The sequence below is a fragment of the Ordospora pajunii genome (genome assembly GCF_021821965.1).
Source record: "Ordospora pajunii strain FI-F-10 chromosome Unknown Cg_01, whole genome shotgun sequence".
Classification (NCBI taxonomy): Eukaryota; Fungi; Microsporidia; family Ordosporidae; genus Ordospora; species Ordospora pajunii.
In genome coordinates this window covers 268180-288132 of record NW_026848116.1, presented here as the reverse complement: position 1 = coordinate 288132, position 19953 = coordinate 268180, and the positions used below count along the sequence as shown (strand labels likewise).

The 19953-nt window shown below is 38.3% G+C and overlaps 15 protein-coding genes across 15 annotated transcripts; 10 read left to right on the top strand and 5 right to left on the bottom strand.

Moving 5' to 3' along the window:
• Positions 1-559: 559 nt before the first annotated feature.
• On the top strand, positions 560-1090 carry HK407_01g02510 (uncharacterized protein; the record flags this gene model as incomplete). The annotated part of the gene is made up of 1 exon (XM_060420251.1): positions 560-1090. The coding sequence occupies one exon, from the start codon at positions 560-562 to the stop codon at positions 1088-1090; it is 531 nt and encodes a 176-aa protein (XP_060277813.1).
• A 416-nt stretch (positions 1091-1506) lies between these two features.
• Positions 1507-2043, top strand: HK407_01g02500 (uncharacterized protein; the record flags this gene model as incomplete). Its single annotated transcript, XM_060420250.1, has 1 exon — positions 1507-2043. One exon carries the CDS (start codon positions 1507-1509, stop codon positions 2041-2043), a length of 537 nt encoding a protein of 178 aa, XP_060277812.1.
• A 570-nt stretch (positions 2044-2613) lies between these two features.
• HK407_01g02490 (uncharacterized protein) lies at positions 2614-2880 on the top strand (the record flags this gene model as incomplete). Its single annotated transcript, XM_060420249.1, has 1 exon — positions 2614-2880. The coding sequence occupies one exon, from the start codon at positions 2614-2616 to the stop codon at positions 2878-2880; it is 267 nt and encodes an 88-aa protein (XP_060277811.1).
• Positions 2881-3006: 126 nt separating this feature from the next.
• On the bottom strand, positions 3007-5460 carry HK407_01g02480 (kinesin-like protein; the record flags this gene model as incomplete). Its single annotated transcript, XM_060420248.1, has 1 exon — positions 3007-5460. The coding sequence occupies one exon, from the start codon at positions 5458-5460 to the stop codon at positions 3007-3009; it is 2454 nt and encodes an 817-aa protein (XP_060277810.1).
• A 257-nt stretch (positions 5461-5717) lies between these two features.
• On the top strand, positions 5718-7643 carry HK407_01g02470 (uncharacterized protein; the record flags this gene model as incomplete). Its single annotated transcript, XM_060420247.1, has 1 exon — positions 5718-7643. The coding sequence occupies one exon, from the start codon at positions 5718-5720 to the stop codon at positions 7641-7643; it is 1926 nt and encodes a 641-aa protein (XP_060277809.1).
• Positions 7644-7759: 116 nt separating this feature from the next.
• HK407_01g02460 (uncharacterized protein) lies at positions 7760-8029 on the top strand (the record flags this gene model as incomplete). Its single annotated transcript, XM_060420246.1, has 1 exon — positions 7760-8029. One exon carries the CDS (start codon positions 7760-7762, stop codon positions 8027-8029), a length of 270 nt encoding a protein of 89 aa, XP_060277808.1.
• A 632-nt stretch (positions 8030-8661) lies between these two features.
• On the bottom strand, positions 8662-9348 carry HK407_01g02450 (GTP-binding protein; the record flags this gene model as incomplete). The annotated part of the gene is made up of 1 exon (XM_060420245.1): positions 8662-9348. One exon carries the CDS (start codon positions 9346-9348, stop codon positions 8662-8664), a length of 687 nt encoding a protein of 228 aa, XP_060277807.1.
• Positions 9349-9434: 86 nt separating this feature from the next.
• HK407_01g02440 (uncharacterized protein) lies at positions 9435-9896 on the bottom strand (the record flags this gene model as incomplete). Its single annotated transcript, XM_060420244.1, has 1 exon — positions 9435-9896. The coding sequence occupies one exon, from the start codon at positions 9894-9896 to the stop codon at positions 9435-9437; it is 462 nt and encodes a 153-aa protein (XP_060277806.1).
• Positions 9897-10116: 220 nt separating this feature from the next.
• On the top strand, positions 10117-10965 carry HK407_01g02430 (uncharacterized protein; the record flags this gene model as incomplete). The annotated part of the gene is made up of 1 exon (XM_060420243.1): positions 10117-10965. One exon carries the CDS (start codon positions 10117-10119, stop codon positions 10963-10965), a length of 849 nt encoding a protein of 282 aa, XP_060277805.1.
• Positions 10966-11209: 244 nt separating this feature from the next.
• Positions 11210-13018, top strand: HK407_01g02420 (uncharacterized protein; the record flags this gene model as incomplete). The annotated part of the gene is made up of 1 exon (XM_060420242.1): positions 11210-13018. One exon carries the CDS (start codon positions 11210-11212, stop codon positions 13016-13018), a length of 1809 nt encoding a protein of 602 aa, XP_060277804.1.
• A 259-nt stretch (positions 13019-13277) lies between these two features.
• On the top strand, positions 13278-14309 carry HK407_01g02410 (uncharacterized protein; the record flags this gene model as incomplete). The annotated part of the gene is made up of 1 exon (XM_060420241.1): positions 13278-14309. One exon carries the CDS (start codon positions 13278-13280, stop codon positions 14307-14309), a length of 1032 nt encoding a protein of 343 aa, XP_060277803.1.
• Positions 14310-14706: 397 nt separating this feature from the next.
• On the top strand, positions 14707-15498 carry HK407_01g02400 (uncharacterized protein; the record flags this gene model as incomplete). The annotated part of the gene is made up of 1 exon (XM_060420240.1): positions 14707-15498. The coding sequence occupies one exon, from the start codon at positions 14707-14709 to the stop codon at positions 15496-15498; it is 792 nt and encodes a 263-aa protein (XP_060277802.1).
• A 238-nt stretch (positions 15499-15736) lies between these two features.
• HK407_01g02390 (uncharacterized protein) lies at positions 15737-17212 on the bottom strand (the record flags this gene model as incomplete). The annotated part of the gene is made up of 1 exon (XM_060420239.1): positions 15737-17212. One exon carries the CDS (start codon positions 17210-17212, stop codon positions 15737-15739), a length of 1476 nt encoding a protein of 491 aa, XP_060277801.1.
• Positions 17213-17415: 203 nt separating this feature from the next.
• On the bottom strand, positions 17416-17595 carry HK407_01g02380 (putative protein phosphatase inhibitor; the record flags this gene model as incomplete). The annotated part of the gene is made up of 1 exon (XM_060420238.1): positions 17416-17595. The coding sequence occupies one exon, from the start codon at positions 17593-17595 to the stop codon at positions 17416-17418; it is 180 nt and encodes a 59-aa protein (XP_060277800.1).
• Positions 17596-17745: 150 nt separating this feature from the next.
• Positions 17746-19929, top strand: HK407_01g02370 (uncharacterized protein; the record flags this gene model as incomplete). The annotated part of the gene is made up of 1 exon (XM_060420237.1): positions 17746-19929. One exon carries the CDS (start codon positions 17746-17748, stop codon positions 19927-19929), a length of 2184 nt encoding a protein of 727 aa, XP_060277799.1.
• Positions 19930-19953: the final 24 nt, after the last annotated feature.

Below are 19953 nucleotides of genomic sequence, written 5' to 3'. Positions count from 1 at the left end.
AGGCAATTACAGGAAGGGTGATACAGATTATGGATATGAATGTGAGTAGTGGCATGAATAATGAAATGCTGCAGTAATAAGCAGTATTAATAATGATAAGTATTAGTGATGGGATATGAAATGTGGAATGAGAAAAAACGATTGGCGTGGTAATAAGTATATATCCATATATTTAATTTAAAACAGTAGGATGAGAAAGAAGGCATGTGGAATTTATAGTTTGATGGAATTGGGTTTAATTAATGTGGGAGTATGAATAATCATAAAAGAGAACGGATAGAGTGGGCAATAGAGGAAAGAAGAATCATTAGAGCTAAAAGGAAAATACCAAACATTAAGCAGCAAATTAATCTGCAAATGAGCCATTAGACGAACAAAAAGAGCAACAAAAAATAAGGCAAGCTAGATATAAAATAAGAATAGAAGCGTTAGCTAAGCTTATATGTGAGAAAGTCAAAAGTAATATAAATGCAGATGTTAGTAGTTCGATACCATATCTGATGTAAAAACTATAAAAACTCGCATAAAATCTTTAATTTGTAGCAGAAATCGTGTTTATATGCTATTCAATCAAATAGATGACGATTTTAAGCCAATGTTTTTTGATTTTGATGTAATGATATCTAAAGATGACAATCCTATAAGTATTCAAGAAAAAAATAATGCTTTGTATTATGCTATAGAAGACATCAGTTTACTAAAAACAATAAAAGGCAAATTATCAAAATTCGATCAAAAAGATAAATCATTGGGATCATTTGAGAAAGGAGTTAGTTATTTAATAGCATACAGCTCATTATTAGATACGCTGATTTTTGATTTTTTTGTTCAAATAGTTGCTAGTGTAGCAGGAGAATACTATATTTCGAGAGAAGGCAAGGAATGTAGTATATCAGATAGTGAGCATTTGGAAGATAAATTAAAGCTGATGAATATTGATGAATGCAATGAATGTATTAGGTTAATACTTTTTAGCTTAGGATTGGAAGGCAAAATAATATGTGATAAAAGTTTAAAGAATGAAATTAGTGAATATCTGAACAACTCATATCATACTAGTTTGATTTTGGATATAGATCAAGAAAAATAAGTATGATGTATGTTTTGCAATAGGTTTGCTTCAAATATTATTGTATTCTTTGTTTGCCACTACGAGTGTTTCTGGTATACCAGACAATGCCGTGGATGTTGAATTTAGCGTGCTAGATATAACTAGCGAATGATATCTGAATGTTATGTGTATGGCACATTGATTTGCAATTATCGTTTGTAGATGCTGATTATCGGATTAGCGATATCTGAAGAGGTGGCTGAGATGATATAGTGGATCAATTGAGTGGACTAAGTGTTTGGCACTGTAATAAAAATGCAAAATGAGTAATCCCTGCATAATGAGATGGTAAACGATGAATCGGATAAAAAGTCAAATGAGAAGGATTCACAGATAATAAGGAATATAATATTGCCTAAAATTCCCACTATTGCTGAGCCACTATTTTAGTTTTTATGATAGCGGTGGCACCGCTCATTGATTCCAAATATGTGAAGAAGGCTATTGCAATACTCTACGTTTTAGTTCCTATTTTAGTTATATTTTTTATGATAGTAAGCAGTTCGAGAAAAAATAAGAAAAAACTTGTAGACACAATGTATGAAAACATAATGCCTACTGCTTGTAGCATTTCAATGATTCCTGTTGCTATAATTGATTTCGTGTATGATCAAATGGTATTGAAGCAGGATCTTTTGAGCATGTTGCTGTTTACATTTATTTTGATGAGTGTGATTGAATATGTTTTCATTGATGAAAAAAGCTTGAGTCCTGATAATACTGCTCGGCATAAACTGAAACATTGGAGCAACATTGCCATCTTTGCTTTACTGATTATAGTGAATGGAATTCAAATACTTAATGTAGTATCCTTATATGGAGAAGATTACAAAGAGAAGAGATGGATGATTCAATTAATATGTATTTTTAGTAGGATTGCTTCTACTCTTTATAAAAGCTATTGTTTACAAGGTATTGGAGCTATTATCTAATGAAAACTATATTGATTATAGTGCGTCGTATATGAACACCAATAATGATGCAAAAGCTACTGAAATTGATAATTCTATTCAAATCATCAATAAAGTGAATGATGATGATTATATCAATAGAACCAAATGTTTTATGGGCTCTTTGTGGTTTGGTTTGATTGCTTCAATAGTCTTGGGGAAAATTATTAATATTTACTGCAATTTGTCTATGTTTGATGAAATGCTTGAAAAATAAACGGATTATTATTATATACTGCTGCTTGTGAATGGATAATGTGTTTAGATAATAAATAACTTCAATAGGTAGATTGCTCATGTATTTCATTAGTTGATGAGGCGATCAGATTTGCATGGTAATTTACAAGAATGCTTAATGTGATTAATAATGCTTATACATATGTGTTTTAGTCATTTTATTGGACAATGTATTTTATGAACACTAGTATCAACTTTATCAATGATTCACTTGATATTGCAAAGATGGAATCACAAATGAGGAGTTCGAATCTTTAATAGCAATTCAATAACGTTGTTGTGGAAATTGGAGATAATAACCATCGCCTCCTTTATATGTATATATATGAAAATTACACGGATCATACCTTTGAAATGGCTAGAATTAATAGAATAGTTTTTATTTCTGTGTTTGCTACGAGTATATACTGTGGAATGTTCGCTGACATTGGAAAAAAAATTAAAGATAGTGCTTCAATCTCTGCTGAATTCGGCAAAGTTAAAGATCGGATAGATGGCGCTTCTAAAAGTCTTCTTAAAAACTTTAAAAATGAAGACGAAGTGGAGCCTGCCAATCCTCCTACTGATTCTGAGGAAGACTAAAAAGTAGATAAGAAGTGATGTTAGGCTATCACTGTTTAACTCAAATAAACTTCATAATAACAAATGCTTAAAACATAAATTTGTATTTTATTGATTTAGATCATAATCATATACAGTAATTATTCTTTAGGTATCATATTTGCATGTTATAGCCATAATTTCCTTGTTTTGGCATCCCACATACACACTGGATCCTTCTCCAAACGCAATAGAGTTTATCGACCCTTCAAACTTCACCTTACCAACACAAAAAACAGAATTGTCACAAAAATCCCAGAATCGTAGAGATCCATCTTTCGACCCAGTCACAAATGAATCTTTCATTGCTACTCCACACTTTATCCAGGAGTCATGGGCATATGGAACCGTCTTGACTATCGACCTACTTCTCCATCTCTTCAATGAGCAATCTCGTCCAAAACTGACTAAGTCTCCGTTATAGCTTAGCAATCCTTGCACAGAATCTAAATGCGGAGGCGAAAGTGTCAAAAACCCATCACTATAGCATTTAACCGTGTGATCCCTAGATGCAGTGTATATATCCTCTCCAATCTTTTCTATACTGAAAATTGTTCCTGAATGTGCCTTTTCCGAGACAACTATTTTTGAGTTTCTATCGTCAAGCATAGAGAACGTCCCATCCTCGTGTCCAGTAAACATGTAATGCTCAGAAGACATAACTGCAGATATCTCACTCCGGAACACATAAACAGGCCGAGTTCCAGATCTTGGATCAAACCTTCTGAGCATTCCTCGGGTGGTGTAAAGCAATGTTTCTGCTGAGGCCATGCATCTTATACCCTCCTCAGCAAACAACACTGACACCTTTTCGCCCCATTGCCTTACTTTGTTGTCTATTGATGAAAATACAACACATGAATCATAGAATGCTAAGACTGTTGGCAGATATCCCGTAATTGTGTTCTCAATTGTGATTTTCATCGTAATCTTTTCCTTTCTTGGTGTAAATAACGCATATTTCTTTGTATTTCTTTCTAAATCAAACGTCACTGCCCTCTTGTGTACTTTTTCTATATTCTGCTTCATTTCAATCTTATTTGCCGCATCCGCTGTATTGGATATTTCCAATGAATCTACATGCTTCCTTATAGTGTCTATTCTGGAATTATTCTCCTTGTCATCACGTTGCACACCTGTTTTTTCAGAATCGGTACCCTGCGTCTTTTCAATGCCCAAAACCACAGACTCGGGCATACTCCACATATCCAAAGCATTCCTCTCGTTGCTTTCCTCTCTGCGATTATTATTTTCATAATCGACTGATTCATCATCTAACTTTGCTTTACGGCATGCCTCCTGCATTCCGTCGGCCATACCAGCTATCGTCGCACACACCTGTACCTCTGACCTCGAAACACATATGCTTTGAACCATCTCATTAAGCCTCTGATTCTCGTCAATCAAGTTTTGCACAAAAGGATGCTTCAGAATCTCCTGGGAAAGCTCCTCCCTTTTATCATCCTTCTCGCTACCCATCGATTCTATCTTCGACTTCAGCATCCGATTCTCACAAATAACTTCCTCCACATTCACTTGTGAGTCTCTCTTTATCCTATCCTTCAACATCTGATTCTCAACCTTCAGCTTCTGAATCTCCTTCTTCAGCAGCAGCATCGCAAACTTCGACCCATCAACCTGTATGTTCATTCGCACAGACGTTTCAATAGATGCTGCTCTGCTTGCATACTTCAGCGTATTGTGTGTCTCGTTCATATCTGCATGTGAGGACGATACGCATGCTATCATCAAGACATATCCGTTCAAGCAGCTTTGAAGAATCCTTGTAAGCTTCGAATCCCTGAACGGAACATGCGGTGATCTTTTGAACAATGCAGAAATAACATTTCCCAGTGCCAGAAGCCCAGAATTTATGGATATGCCCTCCTTCGCACGGTCTCCGGCACACAGCGTTCGCTTCAATCTCTCGCTTCCTGCCAAGTCAACAAACGAAAATTTCGACATTACAAATGAGCCGTTCACTTCGCACTTGTAAAAAAGCGTAAATATTGCATGGCTCCGTGACGACTTCGAATTCATATTCGTCGACTTCGTTGTTCTTTCAAGCGATCCTTTGCTCAATGCTTCTATCCCGTCTTCATACGACCTCAGGCATATTTCGCTTACCCCTGCAACAATCACTTCTCCATTTGCTTCCCTAAGACTCAGAGGCCGCTTGTGATGACTGAATAAGTCTATTACCTCTTCATTATAGACCTCAATAAAAGTACAGGTAATTTCCAAGCTTTTCTTAAATATGTGCCTAAGAGCTTGAGGAACAACTCCTGTCATGTCCTCATGTGTTATCCCCATTGTGTATGTTTTGCCACTGCCTGTCTGCCCATATGCCATTACTGTGCAATTGTATCCCTCAAGAAACGCTTCTGTAAGATGCCTGACACTTTTGTTATATATCTGTGATTGGGATGTTGTGAGGTGTATTCGGTTAAATGTGTATGTCTTTGTTCCTGCAGTCAATGTGTTTGCTCCGCATTCGAATGCATTGTCCAGCCTTGGGTTTATTCTCACCTCTACTTGGATCGAGCTCTTCTTAGTATCCATAAGGAATTTGGAATTATTTTTTTTATCCTGAGCATACAAATTGTGCACGATGCCAAGGTTTAACGGTGTATGGCCATAATGCCTGCTGCATGTGTTTACTACTCATCGATAATAGATGCTTGTTTGATCTATAAATTGAGTATTGGGCCTTCTAATTGGTTTCTAAATGATGACACAGCAAACGAACAAATACATCAGTAGTCAAACAACACATGTAGACGAAATAGGATGATTTAATTAATAGTGCAACAAGTCAGATGGATGAAAAATCAAACACTCCACACGAAAGCTGCTTAGAACATGTTTATGTACCTGAAGCCCAGCAACTATTGCTATTGAAAAACATTCGAGACAGGATCGTGTGCAACGAAAAAGAAAAGACGCTTCTATTTGAAACAGGATTCATAGAAACACTTTCTTTTTCCAATGTGTCCGAACTTGAGTGCTTGTATCTAGACATACTGTCTTTACTGGCAACATCCAGAAATACGGAAATCAAACAGGATGTTAGAGGATGCATTGATCGTGTTTTCTGCTTTCTGAGCTCATCAGGCCCTCCATTGACTAAATTACATGCATCGATGTTCAGATCGTTCAGAGTAATGCTTTCTGAAACAGGTGCAGATCTTTTGCATGACTGTTACTTTGATTTTTTTCTATCTGTTATTGAGAATACAGGTGATGCTTTATACAGCAGCATAATCAGGAACGAGGTAATTGAACTATTTTGCAGAGTCGTAGATGTTGATTGTAGAATTACAAGAAGATTAGGCACAGAGAAAACAATTAGAGCATTATGTAGCCCAGAAATAAATTCAACCAAGCTACTTAGCAAGCTAATAAGCGAATCCACGTGGCAATATGTAAAAATAGAGCACCTGCTTGGTAGAATAAATGAGCTGGGCTCTAGATGCAAACTTGATGGCATCTCGTGCTGTGTGAAGATTTACAATTTCAGTGGCAAGAGAGATAATGAGATTCTTGAAAGGCTTGTATACGAATTGAATGCTCTTTCGTTCGATCGTAAAGAAGTGCTTGTACTAATTGGCCATGTAAGTTATGCAAATATGCATGCTCAGATGCTTTTCAAAAACAACGAGGTTGTATCACGATTGGTTAGTAGGGCATGCCATTCGAAACCCAGCGAAATAAGTACAGAGATATTTTTCTGCATATATTGTTTAACAAGTGTGCTTGAGGAGAGTAGAAAGATAATTGCAAAAAGCAAGCTGGTTCCTGCTGTATTTGTGCTTCTCAAGCAAAAGATTGAGGGAAAAACATTTGATTCTGCATTTGCTATGGCTGTGTTGCTTCTTAAGAATGTGACTAGAAGCGTAACACTGCTGAGATCGGACTTTCTGGACTGCCCAATTGTAGAAACACTGATAAATATTCTGGAACACAGTCTTCCAGAAACCATCGATGGAGTCTCTGCAATTATGCCTGAAAATGAGGTATGTATTGGCATTGTTGAGCAAAGCGTTCTGAAGATCCTTGCCAATCTTGTAATGGAATATGGAGATTATAAATCGAAGTTTGTTGCTCTGGGTGGGGTGGAGATCGTTTTAAGATACGTAGAACGATTTCCATGCGTGGTATTACATTTGTTCAAAAATTTTCTGTACAATGCAACTACAGCCACAAAGGAAACTTTCATTAAGAAGACTCATAGACTCTTCTTCGGCATTTTCTTTGAAATTTACGAGCAAAAGAAAGATCTGATGGTTTTGGGAAATTGCTTCAACGTGATCAGGAATCTCCTATGTGACGACTCTCTTGACTATATTGTGCATGGATTCGAAGGCATAATAAGCCAAATATTTGTGTATCTTGAGAAGTTTGGTAGCATTGGTATGATTGAAGAGGGTAGCAACGATGAATGGGTCATGCTGCAGATAATGTACTGCATTGTTAATTTAAGTACAGGATCAGATAAATTCAAGAAAGTGGTTCTCAACTCCAAGCACTTGGATGGCATGAAGAGAATATGCACAACCAGGAATCTCTGCATTGCATTTGTGTGGATAATAATAAACTTGTCATGGAGGGAAGACGGATTTGAAAACAGAGTTGAAGCATTGCGTGAGAATGGAATAAAAGAGTGGATACTTGGGCTTGATGTAAAAGATTCTGTTTTTGCAGACAAGATCGGAACTGCATTGGAAAACCTAAGGCTTGCATGATTTGTCAGGAGTCGTTTGGACTTGATCCAATTCACATTGATAATAATAAACATGTTTCGGTTTCATTTGATGCGAAAGAATAAAGCTATTGCTCTACAGAGTTCAGATTTACACAGATGAAGTGGAACTTAATAGGTTTTGGGCAGAAAACCAAGATTTACCAGATATGCCTTGGCCTGCTATTGCTTATAATCGCTCCGATCAACTGCAGAACAGCACATCCTTATCTTTCGCACTACATTAACAAATGGAGGCATCATCCGGAATACAGAGAAAACACAATGTTTAGCACTAAGAGCCTAAGAGATCCGAACTTTCCTATTGTCATTCCATACAAAGTCACTCAAGAACAGGTTCTAGGACTCTTGGATCATCATAATATTTAACACCAGGAGCTTGATGATCTAAGCTTCCAATTGCCCATCCATGCAAAACAATAGCTGGTAAGGTTTTAATAAATGGTTCAATACAATCCGCTAACTCTGCATTGTTGAGATTAAAATGCATTTTGCTGTAAATGCAGCGTGATGCATAAAACATATCAATTAAAACGATCAATAATATTCAATTACATTCCTGGCAATGCACTGCAGCAACAGAATATGAATATGAATATCCCATAATAAACTGCAGTAGCACATCAAGTACTTTGTAAGCACACGATACTAGTGTTATCTAGTGATTTACCAATGAAATTGATGGTTGTACAGAAAATCCATGATCTCTAAGATGCAGCATCATAAGGATATCCTCCTGATTTAGTATGTTGTTCTCACTTTTCAATGCTAGGGAAAACATATCATCCTTGTTGTTACATTGAACTACAGCACTTCCTGCAAACAGTATGGCTAACACTCGACAGAATGGTCTCATACAGCCATGAAGGAAACATCTTAAATACAAAAAGTTTCATGTTTCTTAACTGCTTTATGTGACAGTTTTGAGAACAGAGTTGGATCTAAAAACACATCTGAAACAATACTTTTCCACAGACATCAAGCATTAACCACTTCACAGATCATAAGGTTTTATTCAACGACGATTCTTTCTTGCCACTATAAGTAATCATTGTTTCTAGCCACTTAAAGGCTCTTGCAAGAGGCCCTGTTATGCTGTTCGAATCTCCATCATCCTTCAGCATCTTAACATAAAAAATCTTCACTACCTGCCCTGCATCCGGATCTTCCTGATTCTCAATCCCCGTCGCTTCTCTCAGGACAGAATTCCACTCATAGTCCTGCTCAGCAGACTCAGGCGTGTGCTTTACCAAATCCACCTTGTTCATAAGAACAACGATCGGCGCATTCTTTTCCATCTCCCTCACCGTCATGTATGCCTCTCTAACCTCAGGAAACCTTTTGTTATCATGTACATCAACTATAAACACAATTCCATCGCAATTATAGAAATACTCCTTCCACACTATTCTGACTGCTGAATGCCCTCCAAGATCAACAACCTGTGCCTTGAGGTTTCCAATCTCGACCTGGTATGTGTTTGGATGCTTAGTAGGCATGTATGCACTTGTGGAATTGCTCTTCAGCTTGTTTACCAGCGTTGTTTTTCCTGCATTATCTATGCCCAGGAAAAGAATCGATGATGGCTTTACAAACAGTGATTTGATGAAGTTCTGAAAGATCTTCTCGTACACTTCTGACAACTTGTTTTTGATAAGTCCAAAGTACTCATTGATGTTGCTAAGCATTATTGTTTACTTCCCTAGGGGTGTTTTTTTTTGTTTTAAGCTTGTGCATATACTTACATAAACACACCCTCAATAGATACACTGTATTACTTCTTCCCAAAACTCTTCTTGTACAAAAAGTCGAAGCTCTCAGAAAGAGGATTCTGAAGAATCTCCTTGTCAATGTCAATTGCATACGTCATGAAAAAAAGTGCATCGCATCCTTTCAGATATCCTTCGAGCTCCTTGAGTACCGGAATTCCTGCTCCTCCATCAATACTGGGATCAAAGTCAATCTCTATACAAAATATCCTCTGTTTCATCACAACATTCACTGACCCATGAAACTTCAGTCGGAATGTCCTGAACTGGAAAAACAGCCCATTCGGATTCATTTGCCATGAGGCCAACCCCATCCCCACAAGCTTGATCAACAGCTGCTTTAATGAAAACGGGGATATGTATACTCTGTTCATTCTTATGTATCCGTCCTCTTCAAATGCAGCAGCCAAATCCTCCAGCCTGGGATTTTTCAGAAGCTCGTTTATCCTCTGGAACACTCTTTCCATCCCAGGGTTCCATTGCGTTTCAAATCATAATGCGAACCTTGATACCTGAAAATGTTTGATTTTGAAATGCTTGATGGCTGGTTTATTCACAGTTACTGCTTCAAACCAAAATAATCCAATCATCAATGCACATAATTGCTACATTCACAATCAGGCCCAGCAGATTGAAACAATGTGTTTTACTCTGGTATGGTATAAAAGGCAAACCCAGATTCTCCTCATGAAACCGCTTATGCTGCATCTAGTTGGATTTTTTGCAGCCATAAGAGGAACGACCGCAATGGTTTCCGAAAATCCACGCACTCACCACTACGAGACCAGATATGAAGTCAGTAACCCGCACAGAACAGACTTTGGCTCCTATACATACACAGACCATATAGCTCCTCTGCTGAGCATGCTGAGATCAAGACTTGGAGGCAGGCATCATGAGTCGCGGGAATTCACAATACCTAGCATTGCTAATGGAACTCATAACAGGAAGGTTGGGATTCGTATATTCCCTTCAAAGTCGATCAAAAGTATCCACGGGAACGGAGAATACATCTTTTCGATACATGATGGAATTCACAATGCACGCCAGCAGGCGATGCAGGCAAAGCTCGAGAGTCTGATTTCAGAGTTCAAAATCAACAAGATCCGCTCCGAGGAGAAGAGAATCAAGGCAGAGAAAAAGATAAACGAGGCAAATCAGCTGAAGGAAGAGGAAAAGAGGCTTGTCTCGGGCATTATACAAGATCCGCAGGTGCTTGTCAAGGACACAATTGCAGTTGCCGATGTTGCAAACAACTTCTTGAGCTTCAAAGGGCATGAAGATCTTCTGAGACGAAGACTGGAGCAGATCAACAAGTATCAAAATATGCTGATAAGCCAGCAAAAGAACCGTGCAATCCTTCACAAGGCATATGGAAGAATAATTCCTGACAACTTTGGTAAACTGAGGACTCTTTACAAGCAGTTTGTTGAAAGAGGCCCAGCAAGGCAGCTTACATATGAAGTTCCTGTTGATCCATCAATTGGTAAATTCAGCGTTTCTACTAAGAATCTTCATACCAGCATCACCTATTAGTTTTGAGCTGGCATGAAGTGTGAGCCAATCGCCTTAATGGAGCAAATATGTATATGTTATGGTAAGTTAATTGGAAGAATACTGCAATCGTTCATCAAAGTAATGTGTAATATCAATCGATGATGCAGATGAGTACTGATTAAGGTATGGCTATTGCTTTGTAACACTTTTGATTATTTACGTTGTATAAGGTATTGTGGAATTGTACACTTACTGTTATTAAAAGACACCCTGAAGCCTTAAGATGGCCGAGTCTGTAAGAAGTACATTGACAATTGAGGGCGTTGAAATGATTGTAGATGGCAAGCATGTATGCAACAACCAGGTAATATTTGCCAAAGGGATCTATGGCATTGGAGGGCTGTCGAATGGCATTCGAAGGATCATATTGGACTCGCTAACAAAATCTTCATTGCCAGATAACAATGAGATGCTGAATGTCTATGGAAACATACTATACAATGGAAAGCCGATATACTACGATGAACTGCAGGGTATGATGAATCCATACAAAATATTCTATTCCAACGAAAGTGTAAGGCATTCACTTGAGTTTATCAATTTTCGCGATGCAAAGGAACTTATGGAGATGTTTGATCTTACAGATCTTCAAGACACTTCTATATCTGAATTATCTATATCTGAGTCTAGGCTATGGGAAACAGCAATCAATCTGGCCTCTGAGCTGAAGGTGATTGTTTTAAGAGACTTTCAAACAAGGCATTCCCTTGAGAAAAAATACTTGTCTACGCTCAAGAGCTATTCAGTAAGTAACCAATGCGTTATTCTTGTCGAAACAGAGTATTCTATGGAGTTTGGCCTGGATGGGTGCATTGTTATTAAAAAAAACGAGGTAGAATGTCTTGACTTTCACGAGAATGCAGGTATACAAAGATTCGAGACCATTAATGCTGATTTATTATACGATTCTTTTCGAAGACGGTCCAGGCCATACAAGACATTTAGCCTCAGAATGGTAGGTGATGCAGAATGCCCTGGAAAAAATAACGGATATGGCCTATGGCAGGATGATCTGGCTGTACACAGAGTAAAATGTGTAGATACGGATCCATGCTCTGCAAATGTAAACAATTGTAAAAAAGTACATGACGAGGAAAGCAAAGCGAGAATCGAAAGCCAATCTCAATCTGCATATTGGCTGTATGATATGAACATCAACACATCGTTAGCATTGACAAGAAGGAGGTGTATTCTTGAAGAGAAGAAGACAAAAAGACTCAAAAAGCTTTTTTTCTCGTTCTCGATCCAAATATGCATTCTTTTGATACTGAAGCTTAAATACATCATGCTTAATCAATTCTCAAATGCTTCAGTCATTTCTTATGTGCAGCTGGATAGGCTTGGCATTTGCGAGGCAGAATGCTTGATGAGGTATTTATTGTCTAAGATACACCTAAGGATAGATCGCATTTTGAAGCAAATGCTATTGCATACTGTTTGCTTTATATTAAGCTTGGCTAAGTCGCTGATAAGATGGGTTGTGGAGTCATTTATATACATGAAGACACATGACTGGAGCTTGATGGACTACAAGATAATCTCAACAGGAATATACCTACTAGTTCTGATACGTGGAAGCGCGGTCATTAATGAGGAAAAGGCACATGTGTATTGCCATGTTAACAAGATATACTCTCCAGGCACGTATTTCTTTCACATTTTCATATATCTGGTTCTCAAGATATGGATTCCTGTGCTTGTAGTTTTCTATATTCTCAACAACGTTTGGGTTTCGTTAATTTTTCTTGCCACAGGAACGTTTGTTTGTATATTGATAAATCTGACTATGAGACTAAAGCTCAAGTGCATATGCATATGTGCGATTCTATCCTTCAACCTTCTATACCCGCTGGATTGCGAAAATGTAGGCAAGAGCTTTTTCCTCAAGTATTCTGAATCGTTCAACTTTTTTGTTGCATGCAGGGAATTTTCATACTCACCGTTAGAAAAGAAAATGGCACAGCTTTATCGTCTCCTGAGAGCATATTTGTGCATGTATGTTTTTTTTTGCCACAAGCTTTCCAGGTACTGACAGTTAGGTATAACGAAGGCATTCCTTAATGAGTGTTGCGATGGATGGGAAATGGAAATGCAACCAATCGCAATTGCCGGAAACTCCTTAATGAAGTAAGTGTGATCTTGAAGTTCGCTACGTATTATGCTTGGTAGTTGTATTAGGAGAAGTCTCCTTTAATGAAAAGCGAGCGTTTGTATTTGCGGATTAATTAATGAACCAAAGTAGGAAATTATCTGCAAAAGTATAAATAAGAAGAAAAAACAGGACATACGATATGGCAGAGCAGGATAGAGGAGAACTTAAAAACAACAATAGGTTGTATGTTATAATTGGAAGCATAGTGCTTGTGATTGTACTTCTGCTATTGATAATCTTTCTGTGGCCTGCAGGACCGCTTGGAAAGCTTACTGAAAAGGATGTTGAGAAGATAGTCAAGGAAGTGCCGCCGAGGTATTCTTTCATTGAGGAGGCAATTAGTAAGGATGCAAAGCCTGCAGAGGATAAGGATGAAAAGAAAGAGCCTGTGAAGCTTGATCATGTGGAGGTGTTCAAAGCAATAAAGGCAACAATGGATCAGTTTAAGAAGGGAGATGAGGATGTAAACAGGCCAGCGATGATGGTATACAACAGTTTGATGGCGACTTCATCTACTATTGATAGTAATTTTGCTGATGCAATCAGCGATAGTGTGATTAAAGCCAGAAGTATTCTGTTTGAAGACTCGAAGGTAAAGGTTGAAGATATCATATCGATTATAAAGACGCCATACCAAGAGATACGAAGCAAATATGAAAAGGAAATTGCAGAAATCATAAAGAAAAAGGAGGAGGATGCTGTTAAGAAGGGTGCCAGTGCGGAGAATGAAACCCCAGAAGATGTTGAGATTCAAGAGGAAAACAATAGGATGTCTGAGCTCTATGCAAAGGTTATGATTAAGTATCTGTTCAGTCCAACTGGACTGGTGGAAGACAGCAAATTTTTTGAGGATGCTGCGTTTGGATATAACAAAGCCAAGTACTTTGAGTCTGTGCTGAATAATATGAGCTCTGAAATGAAGAGTGTTTCTGAGTCTAAACTAGCTGTCGATTACAAAGGTGCCAAACCAATGCCCATGCCTGTGATAAATTACATATTTGTAACAATTTCACAGATGGCAAAGATGATTCTTGATGAGAAGCCGGTTGTAACGATACCTATAATCAATACTATTATATCATCCAATCCGGTAGATACTCCAGTAGACAAGGCTATTCAATCTATAAAAACGACAATGAATACTACAAGCAGCAATAAGCGCAACGCATGATTGCAAAAGGAAAGTAAACCATCTGGTATTATATTATGAAAGACTTGGAATAAAGCTTTTTGAAGTTTAAATTGTTTATGATGTTGTTATGCAGGCTTGCAGAGTATATGCTTGCTCGGAATCTGCTGTGATGTTGCGTTATAACGGTTATATCAGGAATATAACGTAGTGTTGATTTAATAATCACATGGGATGGATATTGTACAATTGAGTAAGAATGCATGAAGATGCCAGTTGGAACGGATTGAAGAATCGGAATAAAATAGGGAGAAAGATGGGAAATGCTGGTAAAATAGCGGACTAAAAATGCAATAACAGTGAAGAATGCTTTTACTGGATTTAATATTCTATTTATGGCATATAACAAAGTATAAATGGATTAAAAGCATGATCCCTCATGAGTACGACGAACAAAAGGTTTAGGAATATCATTGTTGGTGCGATTTTTGGTATGGCATTTACCATGATAACGCTGTATTTTTTGAGGATTTTGTTTGAGTATCAGCAAAGAACTCACAATTGCCAGGTATTTTTTGAATACTTTGATAAGTTCAGAGAAGTCAAGAATGGAGCGGAGAACAAGGATGTGTTTGATGCAATTCAATCAATAATTGGTGTTGATGCAAGCATTCTTGAAGGGATGTACTCTGAGAGGATGATGATAGCAGGAGAGGTTGACAACGTCAACAGTCTTGGATGCAAGTACTTCAAGGAGGCCATTGCAAAAGCAAATCAGACCTTGTTTACTAGTCAAGAGCTGAAAAAGGTGATGGATGATATAATGACATTTGAGAATGTGAATGTTCTTATTGCAAAGGAACTGATGCTGAGACAAGAGAAAAAATGTCAGAGCGAGGCAATAAGTACCAAGAAGGTAGATAAAGGTTCAGGCGAGCAGGAAAATGATGCTACGAATATTGATATACTCGTAAAGGCGTTTATATATATACTGGTAAAGGAAAATTTGAATACAAGCATATACCAATCGTATCTTGATCATATTAATAATGACGACGATGTTACTAAGAACCACATTAGTAAGATTAGCATGAGCAAGGATTTGCTAGCTATTGAGATTGCCATCAAGGGAAGCAATAGCGATTCGCCAATTAGCATATATAACTTTATGCGAATTGTGATGCTTGAGATCAATAATCTTATTCCTCGAATTATTTCGGAATCTAAGTAAATACTTGTTTTTAATGTATTTTGGAATAATATAAAGATAAATATCTATTTGGCTATTATCTAATGTGGTGTGTATACATGAAGGATTTTATATTGAATTGGACAATGAAAATATGTATAGCATTGCTTGAATAAAACAATTTAATGTAAAATTTATACTGTATGTAGGCTGTAGTTTCCGTTATGTGTGTTGAAAATAACTCTTCAGCAAAACTTGCTTTTATATATCTATTTGCTTATCAACTGAATGTCTGAGGTTCATGAACCTGGATCTTTTTCGGTCTTCCTGGCCCACGCTTTAGTAGATTTCTATCCGGTTGGCATTTTATTTGCAAATCTACGACTGGAATGACTTCATTCAGTTTGAGCAAGCGTGTCTTTAAGTAAACATTGCTGACATATGCATATGGATCTTCCCCTAGTTCAATTATTTTTCTGCATGCATGCACACACGGAATAAGAAATTCTTGGAACCTTCCACACATGCATGTTTGATTCGTCAAGTCAACTTTTTTCACATCGTCTGTCACTGATTTGCACATTTCTACATTCTTTTCTATTCTATGCACTACATTCTTTCCAAACGGACGCTTATCTGTTGGACTTATTGCCTTCTTCCTGTATCTCATGTTGTCTCCAATCTGTTTCAGTATTCCATTCAAGCAATCAAAATATTGCAGGTTGAACATTCCAAGCCCAATAAAATCAACATCGCATTCCCCTGTGTTCTGCATCCCAAATAAATCCACCTTGCAATATCTTTTTATATATCTTTTCTTCTCATATCCATCTAGTTCAGGCATGCTACATGTTGTATCATTATTGCACCTGTTCCATACACTTTCAATCGCCTCTGTTGGCCATCCTTTGCCGTGGTAGAACCTACATATGTCTCGTGTCTTGATAAAATACTCTCGTTTTTTTGCTTCCAAAACACCAACAACACTCGTATCAAAGTCCACAAGAAAAAACACTCCAGGGAGAAAATCCACAAAGCATCTGATAGTGTCCTCCATACTTATTCCTTCAGAAACAATACAAGAATGCACAACAGGTGCCCATGTGGGATCTCGCAGCACTCCAAAAACAGCAAACCCATCTGTCCTTTTATACACCCTTATCTCAACGACAGGAACCAAAACATCAAGATACTCAGGATACGAAAAGAAAAATGCATTGTCCATGCATTTGACAGCTGCACTCGGGTTTTTCTCAGAAAACTCAAGTGAAAATTCGCCCAATGCTCCTTTGAAAGCGTTTGCTTTGTTGCCATCCACTGCCTCCGCCTGTGCTTCATTTTCCTTATCAAATTCTCTTCCTTGCCTCATGGCCTTCCAAACAGAAAAATATCCCATTCTTATATCCATCTCTGCTAATATGCATACCATTTCACCAATTCTTGCTCCGCGTCCGCCTATGGCCTTGTGTATCTCAGATCTAACCATCTCGTCCGGAGTGTTGTACTTTTGTGTAACAGAAGGACATTTGTGCACCAGCTTGATCTTCTTCACCACATATGAATCGTCTTTTTTGCGTGGCTGAGCAACTATCTTTGCCTCACATCCAAATTCATCCTTTCCTCTACAACAAGCAACAATCGACTTATTAGTGCTTTCAAACTCAACAACAAGCCCATTCTGTTCTGCATGACTTAATACAACCTTCTCTGCCTCCTCTCTTGTGCTAAAGCTATCGTTGACTGACAATCCTTTCATCAATATAAAGGGGCTCGGCCCAAGCTGGTTTATCAGTTATTTCCAGAGTCATGCACCTTGCTACCAAAATAATTAGTGCACAATCCAATGCTCAGATAAATCATATAGTATACCAAATATTCCAACCCGTTCCACTCTGCAATGCTCCGTATAGCCTGTGTACTTCACATAAGGCAATCCTCTTACATATAAGCTTGCATGCATCACAATCTTTCATATTTGTTTTTATCCTTGTCTTTGCTTTTCGAACAGAATATACAGCAAACATTGCTCTTCATCCTCCCAAGTCCTTCGTTATCAACAACACTGTCTGCCCAGCTCACACGCCTGTTCCTGCGCACAAGCTTTAGCTTAATCTTAGTTACTGTCATAGCATTTGTCATGTTGGGGCATACTCTGATATGTGCATAAATCCAAGCATCCTCATGATTCCCGATCCCTTCTGATGCAAAACACAATCTACTGTGCCAGCAAGATGCTATTGCAACAATATGTGCGGCACTCTTGTTTGAGGCAGAAAAAATTACCCACAGATGAGGGAGTACACGCTGAAAACCGTCATCCCAACTGAGTCTGAGGCAAAAGGAATCTATTACAACGGAGATCTTTACTTTGCATCGAGCAACCACCTATTCAAGGTCAGAGAAGGTAGGCACAAAAGGATCTGCGGCTCAAATGAAACAATTCTTGGATTTTCAATCTGCAAAAGACTGTTTACTATTACTAAGGACAGAATGTACATGAACAATCAGGACAGAATTATAGGCTCGCTCAAGAAGTCGTTTTCTTGCATAGAGGCGAATGAGCATTTTATTGCAGCTGGATGCTCAAGAGTGCTTGAGATCTGGCATGTTCCCAAAGAAATTAAGTTTACGCTATTCAGTCTGCATTCTAGGCATTTTGGGCACTTCTTGGACATCACGTGCGTTAGATTTCTTGACAGCAATTTAGTGCTGACGGCAAGCAAGGACTGTACAGTAAGGCTCATTAATATTCTCAAAAACAAATCCACACGTGTGTGCAACACGATTGGGATACCGGTTGGTATTCATGTTATTGACGACGACAAGAAGGAAATAGCTGTTGTGTGTGAAGGGGGAGCGATATTATACTATGCACTAGATGGATACAAGATGCAATTTAAGGATAGAGTATATATTAACTCGAAAATACTGGCATCAAGCTGCTACTCCGGATTTATAGCTGTTTCCTTAGACTCAGGCAAGGAGGGTAATCTGCTTGTGTACAAGGGAGTGGAGGTTGTCCACCATGCAACGGTTTGCCACAAGATATCAGGCATTTCTCTGTTTGGGGCTTGCATTGCAATAAGGGGGCCGAAGTTTGTTGCTATATATGACCTGGCAGTCAATGTCTTTCTGTTTGAGTTGGATCTTCCGAAGATAATATCAATGGATGTAAAGAGAAACATTATTGCTACTGGATGTTGCGACAAAAAAGTCAGACTGTATGATGAGCAACGATGCATGAATACACTTGGGGATCCAAACATGACGCATAGTGTCTTTAGTGTGCACATTCTGAATAACTCTGTGCTGTGTGTATGTGTAGATGGGAGAGTGTCTGTCTGGGATGTAAAGAATGGCACGTGCTATAGGTCGTTCCAAGTGGAGATGCGAGTGTGTAGCACTGAGGTTAGTGAAGACGGCCTTTTGCTGTTTGTTGCAAATTTTGATGATTATTCAATAAGAGTTATTGACTTGCAGAGAAGTAAAGAGATTGATGTGCTGAAAGGGCATGAAGGGCCTGTGACAAGAATGGTATGGAGCAGAAGCTCGTTGTACTCTGTGTCGTACGACAATGTTGTGAAGAAATGGGACGTGTATAACCAAGTAGTTTTAGATCTTGATGTTGAAAAGACAATTACTGGGCTGTGTGTAAGAGACGGAAAGATGTGTGTGTGTACAGTTGGTGAGATAACAATATATGACGAGCAGTTTGATTATGAAAGGTCAGTTAAGATATCACTGAAGGCACGCAAGAGAAACGAAGTTTTTATCAGTGAAAAGCCGGTGGAATGTGCAGAGTTCTCGTTGGATAACAGATTTTTGATATGCGGAGGAGAGTCAAACACGATGAAGATTGTGGCTGTGGACACAGGAGATGTTGTCCAAGAGATGCGTGTTTCGCAGAATAGGGAATGGGAAAACTATAAAGAAATGCTTGGTAAAGAGGCAGATACGCCGTTTGATAAGACAAAGATTATTGAAGTTCTGAAGATAATACACAGCGAGAGCCAAAGGATGTTTTATGTTCTGACACGAGATGGGATCAATGTATATGAAGTGTCGTCCGTGAAGTTTATTCCGATCAGAATGGACATCTCACTGACGCCAGAGTCAATACGCTTGTATGTTGAGAACGAAGAGTATCTGAAGGCCATGATTGGATCATTGAGGCTGAATCAGCACGAGATCATACAAGAGGTCGTGCTCTCTTGCCCGATTGGGAGAGCAGAAGGAGTTGTAAAGCATCTAGAAGAGTCATTGGCCGGTGTACTGAGAGAAGTGGTTTCAAAGATGATTGAGAGCTCGATGGATTGCCTAGTGGCAGTCAAGTGGTTAGGCCTAGTTGTACTATATTTTGGATCGAATGGCATTAAAAGGTCTGAGCTCGATAAGCTTCGAAGGAATACCAGCATGATTCTAAAAACGGGAAGGCTGAATAGAGCAATGCTGGAGAACATTGCAAGAAAATGATTGATGCCTGCGATGTGCCATCGA